The sequence below is a fragment of the Bos grunniens genome, chromosome 24 (assembly GCF_055505025.1).
Source record: "Bos grunniens cultivar Pamir isolate PY7600 chromosome 24, Bosgru_T2T1.0, whole genome shotgun sequence".
Classification (NCBI taxonomy): Eukaryota; Metazoa; Chordata; class Mammalia; order Artiodactyla; family Bovidae; genus Bos; species Bos grunniens.
This window is the reverse complement of record NC_141188.1, coordinates 58,492,141-58,510,751: the sequence shown is the minus strand read 5'-3', so window position 1 is coordinate 58,510,751 and position 18,611 is coordinate 58,492,141. Positions and strand designations below refer to the sequence as shown.

The following is an 18,611-nucleotide window of genomic DNA, read 5'->3' as shown; positions in this document are numbered from 1 at the left end:
TTACATGAAGGACAGTTTTCTCCAACGAACTCACTTCTTTAGAACTCAGAGCGTGAGTCACTCTGTGAAGTACCCTCCAGCTGAGTGATACCAGGGACCCGGGCCTCTTCCAGCAGAGCAGTGTCTAAGAGTGCCAGAACCACATTCATTTTTCTTAACCATAGTTTAGTGCAGAAAGTTGGTTCTCTTTTTTAAAAAGATGCTTAGCCCCACTTTAGTAAGCAAGGGTTTTGAGAGACCCATTGCAAGTACTTTTCAGCGGAAGGACATTTTTTGTGTGCTGCTAGAATCAAGAACAGATGTAAGCCTGTTGTCAGAATGTGCCTTGAGGGAAGAAAAACCCGCAGATTTTCCTACCTTGGTTTCCTCTGTGCGGCTGTTGACAAAACTAAGGGGCATGTTTCCATGCGATGGGATGGACATTCTCTTGTGAGCACACAAGAATGGTATGTCCCAAGTATGTCCAGATATTTCTGGACACAGAGATTCTTTGGTCCCTGAGACTGGAAACGCAGAATTCTTTGTCCTCTTGAAGTTTAAGGTTATCCATTAGCATATAAGAATCCCGGAAAGCTTTGACTCTAAAGAAACCAGTTTAATTTTATTCAGTCACAGGTTCCTGAAATTCCTTGACTCCAGGTGGTTTGTGGGTTGGTTTGTGAATGTAGCTTACCCCTCCACCCTCCTGGTAGCTCCAGGTCAACTCCTTGGGTAGTTCTGTGCCAGTCAGGAACCAGCGTAAAGACGGAAGTCCTTGGGAATGAACACGTGCCCTGCCTTAGCACACTGGCTTACTTTTCTGAGCCTGGGGATGGGACGAGAAAGCCATCTCCTGCCTCCTCAGCCACGTTGCTTGGTGAGTTAACCCTCCCCGCTTCTCGCACTGGCTGGCTTACAAACGCACATAACCGCGTTCCTTTCCTGCAGCAAACTCTCACCTTGATCCTGCTTTCTGCCTCGGGCAGCTATCCTGTCTCCTGTTCTCCTGACTGAACTTCTGGAAACCCATTTCTCTACCATCACAGCCTTCTGTTCCCCCGGTCCTTCCCCTCTGGGGCCCGCCCCAGCTCCCCAAGGATGACGCTTTTGGCAAGAACACCAGGAACCCCAGTGCCCAGTCCAGTGGGCTTTTTTCACCCACCCTCTTCCCACGTCAGAGCAAACATCCTGCCTTGGACGGGAGTCAGGGAGCGCTTCCTAGTGGAAAGGCATGCCCGAGCTGCCAAGAGAAAGATGAGGAGGAGTTAACTAGGGGCGGGGAGAGGAAGGAGGCTGCCCAGTGGGGGGCCACGTCCAGATGCCCGCCGTGGAAGGAGGTAGGGTGGCACACCTGTGGCACGTGGAGGAGCTGGAATTCAGCCTGGGGGAGCGAGGACCTTATGGGGAGAGGACCGTTGTAACCTCACGCCCCTCCTTTTCAGCATGCATCACAGTGTGACTTGGAAACCACTGGTTTTTATTTTACACTGCTTGTACAGTGCCCTTCTTCCAGCTAATCTGCAAGTGCTCCAAGGACCCAAGGTCCAAGCTGTCTTGTTTGTTCTGAGCTGGTGTCGGGGCAGCAGGCTTGGGGGGCATGTGTGACTGACAGCAGGAGCAGCTTCAGCAGAGGTATGAGGGAACCAGGCAAGGCCTCCCCTGGTCAAGGAAGGCTTCCTGGAGGTGAGGACACCTGTGCTGAGTCCTGAGTAAAGGCGAGCAGCAAGTTGACCCCCGAGGTCTCAGGGGCAGGGTGTGCCAGGGTGAGGCAGCGGGAAGCAGGGCTCCCAGGGGCTGAGAGTCCAGGAAGCCTCGAGCCCTTTTGGAGCTTGATGATGGGTGGGGCGGTGCCCGTGCTGAAGAGTTTGGACACTTTGCTGAGGGTCAGCAATTTAGGCTGAAAACAGCCGGCTCCTCCCGCGGCTGCTGCTCTGCTGCTGTTTCCTCCTCTCAGTCCCAGCTCCATCCCTGCAGAAGACTGCCCTGCCCTGGGATCTGATTCCACCTGCTTCCCCTGGCAGCTCAGGCCCGTGTAACAGGGCCCTATCTTCCTCTCCGACCGAGACGGCTGTGTGCAGCTTGCAGCCTTGTCACGTGTTTGATTTGGAATGGAATGCAACATGTATTTGTGGGTGTATGTGGACTTATTCAAAGATACTTTTAAGATTTACTCATTGTTGAATGTAGGTGTGTTTCTTCCCCATGACTACACAGGTTTCCATCTTTTCCTGTCTTCTCCTCTCTCGATTTATTCCCATTCACCATCCCATTGCCTTTCGGGATAATATTTTTTTTATTGACTTTTTTTTTTTTTTGGCAGCACCACATGGCTTACGGGATCTAATTTTCCCAACCAGGGATTGAACCTGGGCCCTTGACAGCAAAAACTTGGAGCCCTAACCACTGAACTGCCAGGGAATTCCCTTGAGTAATATTTTCAAAAAATTAAACATAATGGCATCCTGACCATAAGAAAATCAAGCAACTTACGTATATTGATTTAAATCTATTTATTATTTAATTAACCTATTATAAACATATTTATTGTCATCCAGTAAAGGGAATTACAAATGATTTTCCCCCCAAAGATAATAGTATTGATAAAGGGCTGCACTATTGCACATAGTATTGATAAAAGGGTGCAGAGTGAAGATGAACTCCCACCTGCCTCTTCTGTCTCTGCTCTTGCCCATTTCTCCTGTGTCCTTCTGGAGATACACAGACACCACTTTTTGCAAAGAATACTTACAAACAGGAGACCTTACATACCCATAGATACATATACACGTAGTCACACGTGTGCAAGTGTGTGTGCACGCCTGGATCCCTACTGTGCTCTCATTCTGTGCACTCATGCCTGCACGGTCAGGGTAATTTGACGATCTCCCCTGTCATGATGTACATGTAAAGCTGCCTCATTCTTGTTTGTGGACCACACGGACTTTCATTGTGTGGATATTTAACCAGCTGCTCATAGTGGTATTTAGGCTGTTTCTAATCTCCCTGATTAACAGGGCTGCATTGAATAGCCCTGAGATATGTTATTTCTTTATCCAAGAGTGTACACACTCTCAGTGAGCATGTCTGTGTTGAAGTTTGATAGATGTAGCCAACTTGTTCTCTGCAGAGACCACCTAAGAGGGCCTGTTTATTTTGCCTTTGTGGGATAAAAATGGGTACCTCACTGAAGAATTGTCCTTGTTTTTTGATGAACTTGGGTATCTTCATATTTTTAAGAGCCATTCAATTTCTCTTTGTATGCATGATCTATTTGTCCTTTACCCATTTCCCTCTTGGGTTGCTTTTTGTTTGTTTTCTGATGCTAAACTTTTGATCATTTAACTCTGCTGGTTTGCTGTAGTCTGCACCAACCAAAACAGCTTTTTGGTTGCAGAGTTGTCCATAATCAAGAGTTCAGAATGAGGGGTCGGGTAAAACTGACTTTCTCTGCCAGATGGTGATGATCAAAGGACTTGGTGACCATGAGAACACCCAACATCATGTAGCCATACTTACATGTATTAAATACATGTTTTCCAGATGATTTTGAGCTGGTGGCTGATGGTAATTGCATTGATGGTTTTATTAGGTACAACCCTTGTGAATTAATTTCCTTCTTGCTTTTAACCAAAGGGTCATCAGGTGAAGGTGAAATTTTTTTGTTGGTTAGTATATTACTTCTCTTTTCTTGGTCAATATTTCCATTCTAGAAAATGGTACAAGATTTCTACTTTTTCTATAAATTAGCCTTGGGGTCCAAGTGTCCAGTAAGGTTCTCTGTTTTAACTGAGTACTTAGTAAATGTTTGATCCAAAATGTAAATATTTCCAAGTGCTATTTTGCCTCCTTTCTTAAAGGCATGTGCTTAACACAACACTTCTCAAACGATATTAATAGGTGTTCTGTGATATTTTTAAAAAATGTGCCCTGGTCACATTAATTTTGAAAAGATTGGATTAAATAAAATTAAATAAGTTCTTTACTATAGGACTTCCCAGAGACTTTAATACACCAGTGGGTCCATTGAATGTCCAAGAGGAGGCTGTTGGATACTGTGTTTCACAAATGCGTTTGACCACAGAAACCGTTTTCACTTTCTTTGTGGTCTCTCATTGAACTACTCCTCAAGCAATTAGCATGAAACTCAGGAAAGTATCAGGAAAAGGAATCGGTTACTTTGCCAACTGAAATTAGGCCAAATTTGTCTGAATTGGGCCAAATGAGGAACCCTGTTAGAAATAGTTATTTTGATTACTTGACTGCAATCCGATTTCTGAAATTAACTATAGATGCTGCTGTAGTTAAGCTCAGGGTGCAGCAGACAAAGACACCAGTTACTTTCTCCAAGCTTTCCAAGGTATTATTCACAGTGTGAAATGAAGAGACCAAGGGCATTTCTGATGGACCTCCACTGCTCTACTTGAGGTCAGATACCGCCTTCAATCTGAAGCATCCCAATCAAACCGGGCTGGAGGTGAGGGGCCTGTGTGGAGACAGGAACCGTTGGCTGGAGGACTTAATTATGAAGCAAATTTAAGAAGCCACAAGCGGGGTGAAGAATCCAGCGCGTGAACAGGGTGGCTTATTCTTTCCTCTTGCGCATTTCTGGCTTTGGTTTTTATCCCTTGTCATTGGTGATTTCTCCGTTTTTAAGGAATCTTCAGTATTTTTCTTTTCAACCTTCCTGAATTTTCAAACAGCAGTTCTCAGAGGTGTTCTAGAACACTGGTGACCAGGGATATGTCACGAGTCATCTGAGAGCCAAATGAAACTGTTAACAATTTGCAGATTACCATAAAATAGAATGAGGAGGGCATGGCAACCTACTCCCGTCTTTTTGCCTGGAGAATCCCATGGACAGAGGAGCTTGGTGGGCTACAGTCCATGGGGTCGCAAAGCATCGGACACAACTGAAGCGACAGCACACACACACAATTTATAAACCAAGTAAATGAGTTTGAAGAAATAATTTAACTTAATTTAGCTGTGACCTTGTGGGGCTCTGGGGTTGTTGTTCAGGCCATGTTTAAATGAGGATTTTTCTTTTAGAATCAAATGTTCTATGAACAGTGGTCAGTTTATAACATGGTCATTGGTTTGCTGAGGCTGCCCTAACAAATTACCACGAACTGGGTGACTTGAATGCAGAAGTGTGTTATGTCACAGTCCTGGAGGCTAGAAGTCTGAGATCGGTGTGTTGTGGTGTGTTGATTCCTTCTGAGGGCTGTGAGGTAAGGGTCTGTTCCAGGCCTCTCTCCTTGGCTTGATTGTCTTCCCTCCATGGGCATCTCTGAGTCCTGGTTTCCTTCTATTCTAAGGATGACAGTCATATTGGATTAGGGTCCTCTCTAATGACCCCACTTTAACTTGCATCTGAGTGAATCTTGTTCCCAAATAAGGTCATACTCTGAGGTACGGGATGGGGTCAGAGCTTTAATGTGTGAATCTAGGAAAGACATAATTTAACCCATAGCAACAGGCTAATTTTCTCTTTCTTTTTTAAAGACTGTACATGGCAAGTCAAAGCCAATGATCGACGCTTCCACGAACAACCTCAGTTTATGAACACAGTATTCTTTTGCATTAAGGAGAGCAAATATGCGGTAAGTTGATTTTAATTAGTTAGCTTTATTAAAAGCCAGTTTTTTTCCCCCAATAGCCATGATGCTTACTCGCTTTGTGTGACACCTGCCTTCCAGGTAACCCCTGGCCTGGGGCCATTGACAGTCATTGTTAGTTCTCTAGAATGTCATTTTTTAAATTGAAGTATAGTTGATTTACAATGTTGTATCAATGTCTGCTGTACAGCAAAGTGATTCAGTTTATACATATATATATATATTTCTTTAAAAAATTCTTTTCCATTCTGGTTTATCCCAGGACATTGAATAAGACTTTGTTGTTTATCCATCCTGTATGTAACAGTTTCCATCTGCTAGCTGCACACTCCCAGTCCGTTCTCCCTGGTGGTCCCAAGTCTGCTCTCTATGTCTGTGAGTCTGCTTCCGGGTCACACATAGGCCCATTGGTGTCTTATTTTAGATTTCCTAGAATGTCCTTTTTTCTCATTGCGTTAAGATGACCTCCCTAAGGGTGTATGGGACAGTGTGAAACAAAACAAAGTTGATTGAAATTTTCCCTCTGAATATACAGAGCTCTTTTAAAAAAATTTTATAAAAGAGCATACAGTAATATCACAGATGCCTCGCTTTTTGACAGCAATAAGAATTCGAAAGGAATCTTGGTAATTTATCTCTCCATCCTTGGCCTGTGATGGATTCAGAGACTTTGAAGATATTTTCGCCCCCAAAATGCTTATTATCATTGAAATATAAAGAACATGAGCTAAGTCTGGGCTGAAATGTTGTCTGTTAGATTCCTGGGACTACTCCACAGAATACCACCCACTGGGTGGTGTAAGACAACAGAAATTTATTCTCTTACAATTTGAAAAGGCCCAAAGTCTAAAATCAAGGTGTCAGTGGGCTGATTCCTTCTGGGGGATCCGCGGGAGAGACTGCTGCAGATTTCTCCTTGGTTTCTGGCTAACAGACCTTGGTGATCCTTAGCCACACACCACTCCAGTCTCTGTCTCCCTGTATGTTTCTCTGTGCCCAATTTTCCTCTACAAAGGCCAGCAGGCCTAATCACTGGATTAGGCCTTAATCCACCTTAATCCAGCATGACCTCACTGTAACTTGATCACCTTGGCAAAGACCATATTTCTAATATTTGGTTGGCCAAGAAGTTTGTTCAGATTTTTCTGTCCCATCTGATGGGGAAACCCAAACGAACTTATTGGCCAAGCCAGTAAGCTGACCATCGCAGGTCACAGGGTCAGAATTTGACTGTACCTTTGGGGGGCACACAATTCAACCAACACCTGTGTCTTTTACTCTTACACACCCTCCATTGCTCTTACAAGAATGTTCCTTTCCCACCCATGTTGACACGTCTCATTTTCTCCTCATCTTTGCCCTGTTTTCTAAGAGGCTCTAAGGATCAAGGAACCCAACAGCAGGATCTGTTTGGTCACAGTGAGAGTTGCCACAGAGACCTTTGAGGTGAAATCTCTGTGTCTTGTGACTCTGACATAAGCCTCCAAGGCGTCATTTTGAGGCCCAGTTAGAAGTAAAAACTTAAAGAAAATCTCAGTATCTTTCAAACAAATTATAGCCTTGTGTGCCTGTAGGCCACAGGGCTGATTTTTGTCTGGGCTTCGGTGGTAGCTCAGCTGGTAAAGAATCCGCCTGCAGTGCAGGAGACCCCGGTTAGATTCCTGGGTCGGAAAGATCCCCTGGAGAAGGGATAAGCTACCCACTCCAGTATTCTTGGACTTCCCTGGTGGCTCAACTGGTAAAGAATCCGCCTGCAATGCGGGAGACCTGGGTTCGATCCCTGGGTTGCTAAGATCCCCTGGGGGAGAGTGTGGCAACCCACTCCAGTATTCTGGCCTGGAGAATTCCATGGACTGTATAGTCCATGGGGTCACAAAGAGTCAGACACGACTGGGCGCCTTTCACTTTCACTTCATACATCGTGTATTGTGGTAAATGTGGGACCGTTTAGAATGATTTTCTCATTTTTTCCAACAGAATAACGCAATTAAAACATACAAGTACAATGCGTTGACCTTTCTACCAATGAATTTGTTTGAGCAGTTTAAGAGAGCAGCCAATTTCTATTTCCTGGTCCTTCTCATCTTACAGGTAATAATACCCTTTGATATCTTAAATCTGTTTTGAGTTACAATGACTCAGTAACATTCAGATTGTTAGTGTTTGAATTGTACATAAAATACAAATAATCTTGAAAGTTTTCTATACGGTCATCTGGGTTCTGGATGTAAGACAGTGTGACTAATACCCAGAATCAGTTCATGAACAGTGTTATGAACCTGAGCAAATGCGGATGTTATTTTAATTCTGTATTTTAAAAAGTTCAGTTTCATACTGATGTCAGTTAAAACATATTGATGTCATTGTTAAAACTGGTTTTCCTAAAGTGAGTCAGGTTCAAATGTTCACTTTGTGAAACAGTTGTACCTTAAAATTAAATCTATTTTTTATGCTTGGCTTTTATTTTTTATTTAGTTGCCAAAAGGTTATTGATTTTTATTAGGATTTTGCTCACAATTCTCATAATTATTTTTCTGATCTGGTTTTACACTGGAAAGGTCTTTTTTTCCTCCTACTTGGGGCAAGAAGTCCACTTAATCTAGAGAGCATTACTTTTATCTGTCTAGGAACTGTTTTACGATCAAAGAAACTATATACCCTCTAGTTGCCACTCAGAGTTTCCACCTTTAGCACTTGAAGTGCTGGTTACAAAGGATGGCATCTCCACTTGGTTTCATCAGACTCTTTATGTCAAGCGTTTGATTTGGAGAATAGTCTCACCTGCTGGGATTCGCCCAGTATAGTTTTGGGAAACTGTAACCTGTGTGTCTGAGTGGAGATGGCAGGCGCATGGGTGGAGGGAAGACTCAGGAGGGAGAGCTAGACCCTCAACAGGTTTAGAGGAATCTGAGACCTGCTGACTTGATCATAAGGCGTGGTCTTATCGAGCGGGGCCTTAGAGACAGGCTCGTGTAGAGAGAAACACTGCCAAGTTTACAGTGCTGCTGCATGACGAGTGGGCCACTTTCCCTTCCTTCCTTCCAGAAGGAAAAGGGGCGTTCTGCCTTATAGTCACAGTAACGTGGGACATGAACTTCCTTCCCCCATCTCCCCACACCTTGATTATCTTTCCTGAAGGCACAGCGATCCAGGTGCGGGTACTGGTAACAGCCTTAGCCCTTTCCTTGCACTGTTCCTTCATGTAATTCTTGTAGTCTGCGAGATTAGTATTGGGTTGGCCGAAAAGTTCGTGTGGGTTTTTCTGTAACGTGTCTCTGTCTCTAGGCTCTGTTCCAGGAAGCCAGAAGCTAGAGAGAGAGGCAGGAGAAGGGTTAGCTGGGTGCTTTGGCACTTTTCCATGCCTGCTATACAGGATGCCAGCTGGATGATGGTGGCGATTAGACTTAACATTAGCAGTTGCCTGTAGCTCTGCCATGTCTTCCTGGGCACACATGTCTGCCATTTTTCAATCTCTTTCAGGCAATCCCTCAAATCTCGACCCTGGCATGGTACACCACGCTGGTGCCCTTGCTTGTGGTGCTGGGCGTCACGGCCATCAAAGACCTTGTGGATGATGTGGTAAGGATTGCTCATGCAACCGCCTCCTCACCGCTGCAAGCGTTATTTTCTAGTGGCATTTATACTGGCCATTTTGAGATGATTAAAATAACCTTTCCCCATCCCTCCTCTCAAGGCGCGCCATAAAATGGACAAGGAAGTCAACAATAGGACGTGTGAAGTCATTAAGGATGGCAGGTACCGTGCCTTTCTGAACGTGTGACTTTTCATCCAAGGATGTAATATACAAATACATCTAGAAGCAACCTTAGAGATAACTAGTTGAACTTGGAAGTCTAACAGCGCGTGAACCTCTTCCTTATAAAGGCCTTCTCCACTTACCGAGACGAGGCTGTCCCCAGGTTGGAGTCCAGGCAGTTGCCTGCTGGAGGTCTGAGTCCTCAATCCTCCTGGGTTTCCTTCAGCCTGGAGTGTGCGACCCCATCTCCGCTCTCCCCCAGCGATTTGCCCAAATGTCCTGAAACCCTTCAGGAATCCCCAGCTACAGTGGTCTCTCCCTTTGCTGGGCTTTCAGAGCATTTTGTTTTCATCTTTCTTGTTATGAGCTGAGTTTTATTAGAATTAGTTATGTTGAAATCTCATCATCTGCAGTATCTCTGAGGTCTGCCATACTATATTTTAAATTTTTTAAAATGTTCGTATGTTAGACAGTCAAATGGGTGTTTCCAGGAGAATTTAATACCAAAGGAAGCAATCTTTTTATTTTATCAATATTCTTATGAGGTTTGTTAGAAAAGTGATACACTCATTAAAAAGATAAGTTTAAACACTAGAGAGGAGACAAGTTAAGAACTAGAGCTGGGGGCTTCCCTGGTGGTCCCATGGCTGAGACTCTGGGCTCCTAATGCAGGGGACCCAGGTTTGATCCCTGGTTGGGGAAACAGATCCCAGATGCTACAACTGAGAGTCTGCATGCCACAGCTAAATATCCCGCATGCTGCAACGAAGATCAAAGATCCCGAGTGCTGCAACTAAGACCCAATGCAGCCAAATGTGTATAAAAACCAAAGTATCATGAGCATTCCAGATGGCCATGTGGGGTCCATAATGCTTCCCTCTCCTGGGATCAGCAGGCGATGGATAACTGAGTGGAAGGAAGCCGAGGGGCTGGGAACACAGGACATGAGCAAAAACAGAGGGGTGGCACGTGTCTCCTTCCTGCACATTTAAGGTGCCCCCACTGACCCCCGATCATACAACGCAGGATGGAAAGGAACGCATCAAAGTTAGCACCGCCTTTGTTTCTTCCTCCAGAGGAGAAGATGATTCTCATGACCCCTTAATCATCAGCTGGCTGACCTTCCCCTGGGATGTACATGTTTTCCCGGAATTTTTGGCTCCCAGGCAGCATAATCCAAATCCCCTGCCAGTAACTTGAAGAGTGCCACTGAACTATCATTCTTTTCTACATTCAGGTTCAAAGTTGCCAAGTGGAAAGACATTCAAGTCGGAGATGTCATTCGCCTGAAAAAAAATGACTTCATCCCAGTAAGTGGGCTCAAGCACTGCTGTCCCATTCCTTATCCTTCCATCTGACCTGGCATTCTATTCAGCCTCGGGCGTGGGGGTCTCTGTGTTACTGGTGTGTTTTGTTTCAAACAGGCTGACATCCTGCTGCTGTCGAGCTCCGAACCTAACAGCCTCTGCTACGTGGAAACGGCCGAACTGGATGGGTGAGTGGGTCTTAGGCGGGCAGGTTGGGAAGCTCACCTTTGGAAGGCTGACCGTTGTTACATGAAACTTGTGCACTTGGACAGGAAGCCCTGAGGTCTGACCTTACCTCTACCCGCTGGATGCCCAGCAACCTCTCCTTATAGGAGACCAGCCTCTCATTGTCTTTGCCTTTTTCCCTAGTCAGAACTGGTAGGACGAGCAAGAAGACGGCAGTGGTCCGACTCCCTAGTAGACCAGCTTCTCTTTACCTTATTCTGTATTTGCGCGCCTATCTTTCAGGGAAAGTAAAGCTCTGATTACAGAATGTGTGCCTGAGCCCTTTACCAGCTGCTGAGCAGTGTCAGACTGACAAACGGCTGCTAGTAACTATTTCGGGGGGGAAAAAAATAGATTTTTAAAGTCTGCCAGTAGACAGTTTTCTCCCTTTGCTGGTTTTTGTTACTATGCTACCACTTGAAAGGATTTTTTGGACCATTTTGACCAGTTTTCAGTACATTTATGGAATACCGGCTGGGTTGCATTAATTTTACATGGTAGGTCATTTAATCTTTTTTTTTTTTTTTAATTAAAAAAATCAGTATTCTTTCTTATTATTGGGCTGCACTGGGTCCTAGCTGCAGCATGTAAGATCCAGTTCCCCAACCAGGGACCAAACCCAGGCCCCCTGCATGTAAGACGTGGAGTCCCAGCCACAGGACCATCAGGGAAGTTGCTCATTTAATCTTTGCAGCAACCCTATGAGATGTGTGTTATCGCCTTGACGTAACCCGTGAGGAAACTGAGGCCCTGGAGGAGAGGTAGCCCGCCCAAGATCACACACCGGGTGGCAGAGTTGGGGCACTGCTCCCCTCTGCTCACCCCCCAGGGCTGCTGCCTGTGTTCCTCTCTTGGCATCAACCCCTTTCTCACACCCACAATGAGCATAAGCTTCTATGGAGACTGAGATCATCCAAGTAAAAACAAGGTCTATAAGTCAGTCGGTTGATCGTTCAACCTAAACTGTAAAACAGCTCTTATTCCCACAAGTGAGAGATCCTGAAGTTTTGCAAAGATAGAAACTCCTAGCGTGCCCTGTCGGAGCACACAGAGTGGAGAGTTGAGAACTGCTGGTCCACTTCTTAGTAGATGGGAATCCCCAGTCGGTCTTCGTGGGGCTTGAAATAAGTGACTCGCTGCAGGAGGCTTGGCTTGCTCCCCAGAGTGCACGCGCCCAGCCTGGCCCTGGGGGTCCTCTTGCCTGTCTTTTGCCTTCCACTGTGTGTGTGGTGGGGGGCGGGGAATGTGCTCAGTACTGGGGGTAAGGTGACCACCTCCTTCCTTAGATAGAATTCATCTTTCAAAGGATCCAGTTATTCACTCTGGGCAATATTAAGTTGATAGAGTCTTGACCCTTTCTGTAACAAATACGTATCCTAGAATTATCTTAGTGTGATTAAATGTTAGAAAGAAAGTTTTAAGTAGCAGTTTGGTAGTCTTGGCGGGTGGTAAGGCTTAAGTTAGTAAGGGGAGAGACAGGAAGCTTCTGGGTGCCTCGGGCCTACCCAGGTTGCCTCATGGTAACTGACAGTAAAAGGGGGCCAATGTTTCCTGGGTCAGGAGTTTTTTTCTAGTTCAGAGGATAACTTCATCCAAAGCTGAAGTTCCAAGGAGAACAGAGAGTTTGAAAACAGAGAAGGCTGATTATGTAGCTTTCACTTCCTGGTATACCTAATGTTACTTCGTACAGTGTTCTTTATATTCCTTTTCCAACTCTGAAATTTGTTCATGCAATTCTTTTTTGCTTTCCCTTTAGAGAAACCAACTTAAAGTTCAAAATGGCACTTGAAATCACACACCAATATCTCCAAGAAGAAAATTCATTGGCAACATTTGATGGTTTGTGCAAATATGTCTTTTTGTTGTTGTTTAGTCACTAAGCTGTGTCCGACCCTTTGCAACTCTGTGGACTGTAGCCTACCAGGCTCCCCTGTCCATGCGATTCTCCAGGCAACAATACGGGCGTGGGTTGCCATTTCCTTCTCCAGGGGATTTTCCCGACCCAGGGTCAAGCCTGCGTCTCCTTCATTGGCGGGGGGGTTCTTTACCACTAAGCCCCTAGGAAAGCCCTAACATGTCTTACTTTGTATTAAATTTTCATTGCTTGATTCAGTCTGCATTTTAATTAAAACCAGAAAATCTTTCATAAGTGAGTACTTATGTGAATCATATCTCTTTTAAAAGGTTTTATTGAATGTGAGGAACCGAATAACCGACTAGATAAGTTTACAGGAACACTATTTTGGAAAAACACAAGTTTTCCTTTGGATGCTGATAAAATTTTATTACGTGGTTGCGTCATCAGGAACACCGATTTCTGCCATGGACTGGTCATTTTTGCAGGTACTTTTGAAGTCTCTTGGGAAATTGATCTGTAGGCTCATTAAAGATGTAAATGAGGAAATTGATTGTCCTTTCTCTGTTGAAACCCAAGAGAGTTATTTTATTGACAGGCTAGTGAACTGATTTTCCCAATTGTTGATCAGATTGAATTTTTTCTTTCTAGGTGCTGACTCTAAAATAATGAAGAACAGTGGGAAAACCAGATTTAAAAGAACTAAAATCGATTACCTGATGAACTACATGGTTTATACGGTATTTATTTGCTGTTTTGGTAGAGTGCTATCTTTTGCTCTAGTTTCTTGTACGTTTTTCTAATGCAAAGAAATTTTACCTCTGGGGGCCAAGTAGAAAAATTCACAAGGTGGGGGAGGAGAGTCCCGCACCTCTTCTCAGAAATGCCGCATTTCTAATAGGAGACTCTCTGGGAATGTGAACCCCAGTGGTAGGGTGCCCTGAGTTGATACCTGAGTTGATCACCCTATAGAGTCATCAGCTGGGAAACTAGGGAGTCTTAGATAAGCCCTTGAAGTCAATGTAGGATTGATTTTACTGCTGTTAATTTCCCACAGGGATAGTTCTCTTAAAAGCAAACCTTTATCCCCCAAAATATACTGTGTAAGTCCAAATATAAGGCAAGTTTAGGTGTAAGATGAGTCAAAGATCTATCTCCAAGACCACTCCCAGTATTGATGATTCATGAGGAAGACTTGAATTCAGTCTATAATTGTTCTCATAGTTAGGACTTATTATGATAAGTATCGCTTATTACAAAGCAAGATAGCAAAGGAAGGAGGTTCATGGGGCAAAGGGCAGAGAAAACCAGGGATGAGCTTCCAAGAGTCCTCTCCCAGTGGGGTCACTCACAACAGACCCACTGAATCCTCCCAGTGACAATCTGTGTCAGCCCATGTGAAATGTTGGCTCTCTAGGAAAGTTCATTAGAGACTCATTACCTGGGTTTTATTGGGGTCTGGCCATGTAGGCACTGTCTGCCTGGCGTGTACCAAAATCCCAGACTCCTTAAAGGAATCTGGGTAGTCAGTATAAACCATATTGTTTTATACAAACAGCTGGGCACAATGAGTCATTCTTATCAGAGAATAAGAAATAAGGAACCAGGAAGCCCTTCCAAAATCTGTTTCCTGTTGCCAGCCAACAGCCCGCTGTGTAAACAGGCTTCCAAGGCTGGAAGTCTTAAACCTGCTGTGTCCACTCTTCTGCACATAGAGGGGCCCTAAACATTAGACAGTCCTCCAACTTGCCAGTAAGGGTTTTTTTTTTCAAGTATTTAGTTTTGATGTGTTCACGAGAAAGGTAACGTCCCTGTCCCTCTACTCCAGCATCTTACCTGATCCAGTTTAATTTGAACACAAAACATTTTAGGGACTCATAATACTTCCAATACTTTATATGGTCAAAAGCATATAATAGTAATGTGTTAATTTAAGAAAAAATTCTTTTTTCCCTGCTCTCACATTTCATGAAATCTTCATTTGAACTTTTCTGGTGCATCCTCCATGTCACTGTCTTGCTTGTGGCTGGAGCCCTCACAAGGAGTTTGTCATCTCTCCTCTGTGCCCAGTTCTTTTGAAATACAGCACTTTTAGAATCTGTGTCCAGAGATTTAAATTTGCCTTGGAAATTTTCTTCCTCCTCACAGATACCCAGTGTTCGCAGTTACCTTAAATACCCCAATAGCCCTAGGGCTGTTGACTTTAATTCATTCTTTAGGTATACACTCAGTTTTCACAATAGAATACTTACTGTATTGCTTCTTAAAGGATCTTAAATGTTAAGTAATCATTAAACCTTCAGGAATAATTACCCAAATTTGCATAAAATTTCCTTGCCTTCTTCTTTTTTTTTTTAATCATTTCCATCGAACATTTTCTATAAGAATCCCAATTTTGCCTTCTTTGAAATTGTTCATGCTAAAGTAAGGTTATCTTCCCCAAACATTATGTTATTGCTCAAAGGAAAAGTTGTTGAGATAATGTCCCATATTATGAGAATGTTTAAGGATTTGAATATAAAACACCACCTTCTCTTCTGAAAGATAATTTTAGGAATAAAACCTTACCCTGCACATGGTAGGTAGGATAAATTAATCAACCACAGAAATAAATAGGCTTTGAAAGCATTCTTTCTGTTTGTTTATTTACCTTTTGGCCTTGCCACATGGGGCATATGGGAGCTTAGTTCCCTGAGCAGGGGTCGAACCTGCGCCCCCTGCAGTGGAAGCAGAGTCTTCCTCAAGGAGCTGTTATGGCAGTGTCTCTATTTTAAGTGTGTTTGTTGTTGCTGTTCCGTTGCTAAGTTGTGTCCAACTCTTTGCAACCCCATGGACTCTGTCCTCCCCTGTCTCCCAGAGTTTGCTCATATTTGTATCCATTGAGTCAGTGATACTATCTAACCATTTCATCCTCTGCCGTCCCCTTCTCCTCTTGCTTTCAATCTTGCCAGCATCAGCATCTTTTGTGTTGCTTTTACAGCATACTAAATTATCATACACATGTAAAGTATTAAGGTAAATTAGAATCTATACAATGCATGGGATCGGGAATGTGTCCTTAGAGTTAAACCTAACCATTGTGTGTCTTTCAGATCTTTGTTGTTCTCATCTTGCTTTCTGCGGGTCTTGCCATCGGCCATGCTTACTGGGAAGCTCAAGTTGGCAATTTTTCCTGGTACCTCTATGATGGAGAAGACTCTACGCCCTCCTACCGTGGATTCCTGAATTTCTGGGGCTACATCATTGTTCTCAACACCCTGGTGCCCATCTCTCTCTATGTCAGGTAAGGCTGTCTTCTCTTTGGCCTTCTGCTTTAAGGAAGAACTTGGTACACCTTGCCAATTCAGCACCTTCAATTTTAGCGATACTTGTTTTAAAGGTCATAAGGAACAAATAAGAAAAGAGCTTTCACTTCAGAATTGAGGGTGATCTGGGCAAAGGAAATTAACACTGCATGTCTGCCCTGTGCTAGGCACAGCATCTTGTATCTTGACCTCTTGACAGATAAAGCTACTGGAGTTCAGAGGTCAAACTCCACTTCTGCAGTCACTTTCTTGGCAGGATTCTTCTGACTGGGTTCCAAAGCTCAAGCTCAAGCATCAGAAAGAGCTGGATGAAGATTTAGAATGTCATGGAATAACTTAGTTGTTCTCCATTTCCGGAGGCATCCTAACCTCTTTTCTGTATCTTCTATATTACTACCTGGTATATCTCCAGCTTGTAAAACTCCCTGGGCTTCCTGAATGCTGCCTCCCACATTTCGCCTCTCAAAATGTTTTCTTTCTCATCTCAACCCCAACTGTGATAAAAGAGTAATAGAAGAGGGTCATATGTCTGATAGATGGTCATCACCTTGTTTTCTGCTACTTTTTCCTTTTTTCCTTTTTTAATATCAAGTTTCACTGTCTCTGGTCAGTTGAACTTTAAATGACTGGGAGACAAATTGTGCCTTGAAATATACCCAGCAGCCAGAGTCTGCTCTTGGTTCCAATAAGTAATAGCCCAGAGGCACATAAGACTACATGCACACCTGTAATTAGAAGCGTTTGCTTTATTTTAATTTTATTACACGTGCATTTGTTTTAGTTTTAATTTTATTAGCTGTAGTTACTGTCACTCTTTTCATGTGAAGTAAAGCCCTGGGGACCTGTGTGTTTGCAGTTACTTTAAAAAAAAACTATGATGACTTTTACCTTTGTTAGGGGAACTATTATACAGACTATTTTCTCTGTATTTGTACATATGTATTAGGGCTTCTGTGGTGGCTCAGATGGTGAAGAATCTGCCTGCAGTGCAGGAGACCTGATTTCGATCCCTGGGTCGAGAAGATCCCCTGGAGAAGGGAAAGGCAACCTACTCCAGTGTTCTTAAATGTAAAAGTGTTAGTTGCTCAGTCCTGTCTGACTCTGTGACCCCATGGACTGTATCCCACCAGCTACTCTGTCCATGGAATTCTCTAGACAAGAATGCTGGAGTGAGTTGCCATTCCTTTCTCCAGGGGATCTTCCCAACCCAGGGATCGAACCTGGGTCTCCCGCATTGCAGGCATATTCTTTACCATCTGAGCCACATGGGAAGCCCCCAGTATTGTTGCCTGGAGAATTCCATGATCAGAGGAGCCTGGCAGGCTACAGTCCATGGGGCCACAAAAAGCTGGACATGACTGAGTGACTGACACTTTCACACATGTATATTATACATAAACTGTATATGGAGTTTTAGGTTTTAAAAAGTCATGTCATGTGATTAATATGATTTTTTTGTTGGTTTGTTTCTCTTGGAAGCGAAGGTCCTTTTGAAGCATCCGTCAGTCTGGTCATTTCAGATAGTATCTCTGTTCTGCTTTTAGCCCCAGAGTAGCTTACTGTCTCATTCAGAATAGACCCCCTGTAGTCACACTGCGCCCACAGGCCCATGGGACCTACTGCACTGCCCTGCATACCCATTCGTGACCTCCTGCACCTCCACCACTCCCCAGGATCCCTCACCTTGAGCCTCTTTGAACGTCTCAGCAGTATCAGCACCTGCCCCGGGGCCTTTGCACTTGCTCTGACCTCTCCTGGAATATCCTTTCCCCTCCATATCTACATGGTTGCTCTTTGATTTCCTTGAGATCTCTGCTCAAAGTTCACCTTATACCCCTGGCTATTCCTGACCCTCTCTGTCTTAAACATCACTTCTTCTGCCTGTCGGTCTCTGTCTGTCTTTATGGTGCTTTGATTTTCTACAGACGATTCTCACCATCTAATATAGTATATGTTTACTTAAGGGCAGGGATTTTTGTCTCTTTTGTTTATTGACGTATCCCCTGTACCTAGGATGATGTCTGGTAATTCTAGGCACTCACGAAGCATATAAGGGAGCAGAGAAGAAGGGAGTTATTTTTCCATCTGTTTAGTTCCATTCTTTACAGACATCCTTTGCCCACTGAACAGTGGCTAGATGTGTAAGCACCTTCCTTAAAACTGAGATAAATTTAGTCAGTTATAGTTTTCAAGTAGGAATGATCCTTTTAGAGTATTGCATTTTGGACATTCTATAATCTTATAAGAATTTAGGACTATATACAAAATAAGCTTCTCTGGTGGCTCAAATGGTAAAGAATCTGCCTGTAATTCAGGAGACCGAGGTTTGATCCCTGGGTTGGGAATATCCCCTGGAGACAGACATGGCAACCCACTCCAGTATTCTTGCCTAGAGAATTAAATGAGCCTGGTGGGCTTCAGTCCACGGGGTCCCAAAGAGTCGGACACAACTGAGTGACTAACACTTTCACTCACAAAATGGGTAAATGACAAGGACCTACTGTTTAGCACAGGAAACTATATTCCATATCTTGTAATAACCTCTAATGGAAAAGAATCTGAAAA

The 18,611-nt window shown here is 43.9% G+C and overlaps 1 protein-coding gene across 5 annotated transcripts in view; it reads left to right on the top strand.

Moving 5' to 3' along the window:
• ATP8B1 (ATPase phospholipid transporting 8B1) overlaps window positions 1-18,611 on the top strand; it is a 112,178-nt gene that overhangs the window by 61,391 nt on the left and 32,176 nt on the right. For all 5 annotated transcript variants that reach the window (XM_086373593.1, XM_086373594.1, XM_086373595.1 and 2 more), the window contains exons 3-12: window positions 5,485-5,582; window positions 7,575-7,688; window positions 9,078-9,176; window positions 9,292-9,353; window positions 10,592-10,664; window positions 10,779-10,849; window positions 12,643-12,725; window positions 13,071-13,229; window positions 13,393-13,481; window positions 15,834-16,024. In XM_086373593.1, the coding sequence (XP_086229719.1) occupies window positions 5,485-5,582; window positions 7,575-7,688; window positions 9,078-9,176; window positions 9,292-9,353; window positions 10,592-10,664; window positions 10,779-10,849; window positions 12,643-12,725; window positions 13,071-13,229; window positions 13,393-13,481; window positions 15,834-16,024 (1,039 nt within the window). The remainder of the gene's footprint in view (window positions 1-5,484; window positions 5,583-7,574; window positions 7,689-9,077; window positions 9,177-9,291; window positions 9,354-10,591; window positions 10,665-10,778; window positions 10,850-12,642; window positions 12,726-13,070; window positions 13,230-13,392; window positions 13,482-15,833; window positions 16,025-18,611) is intronic.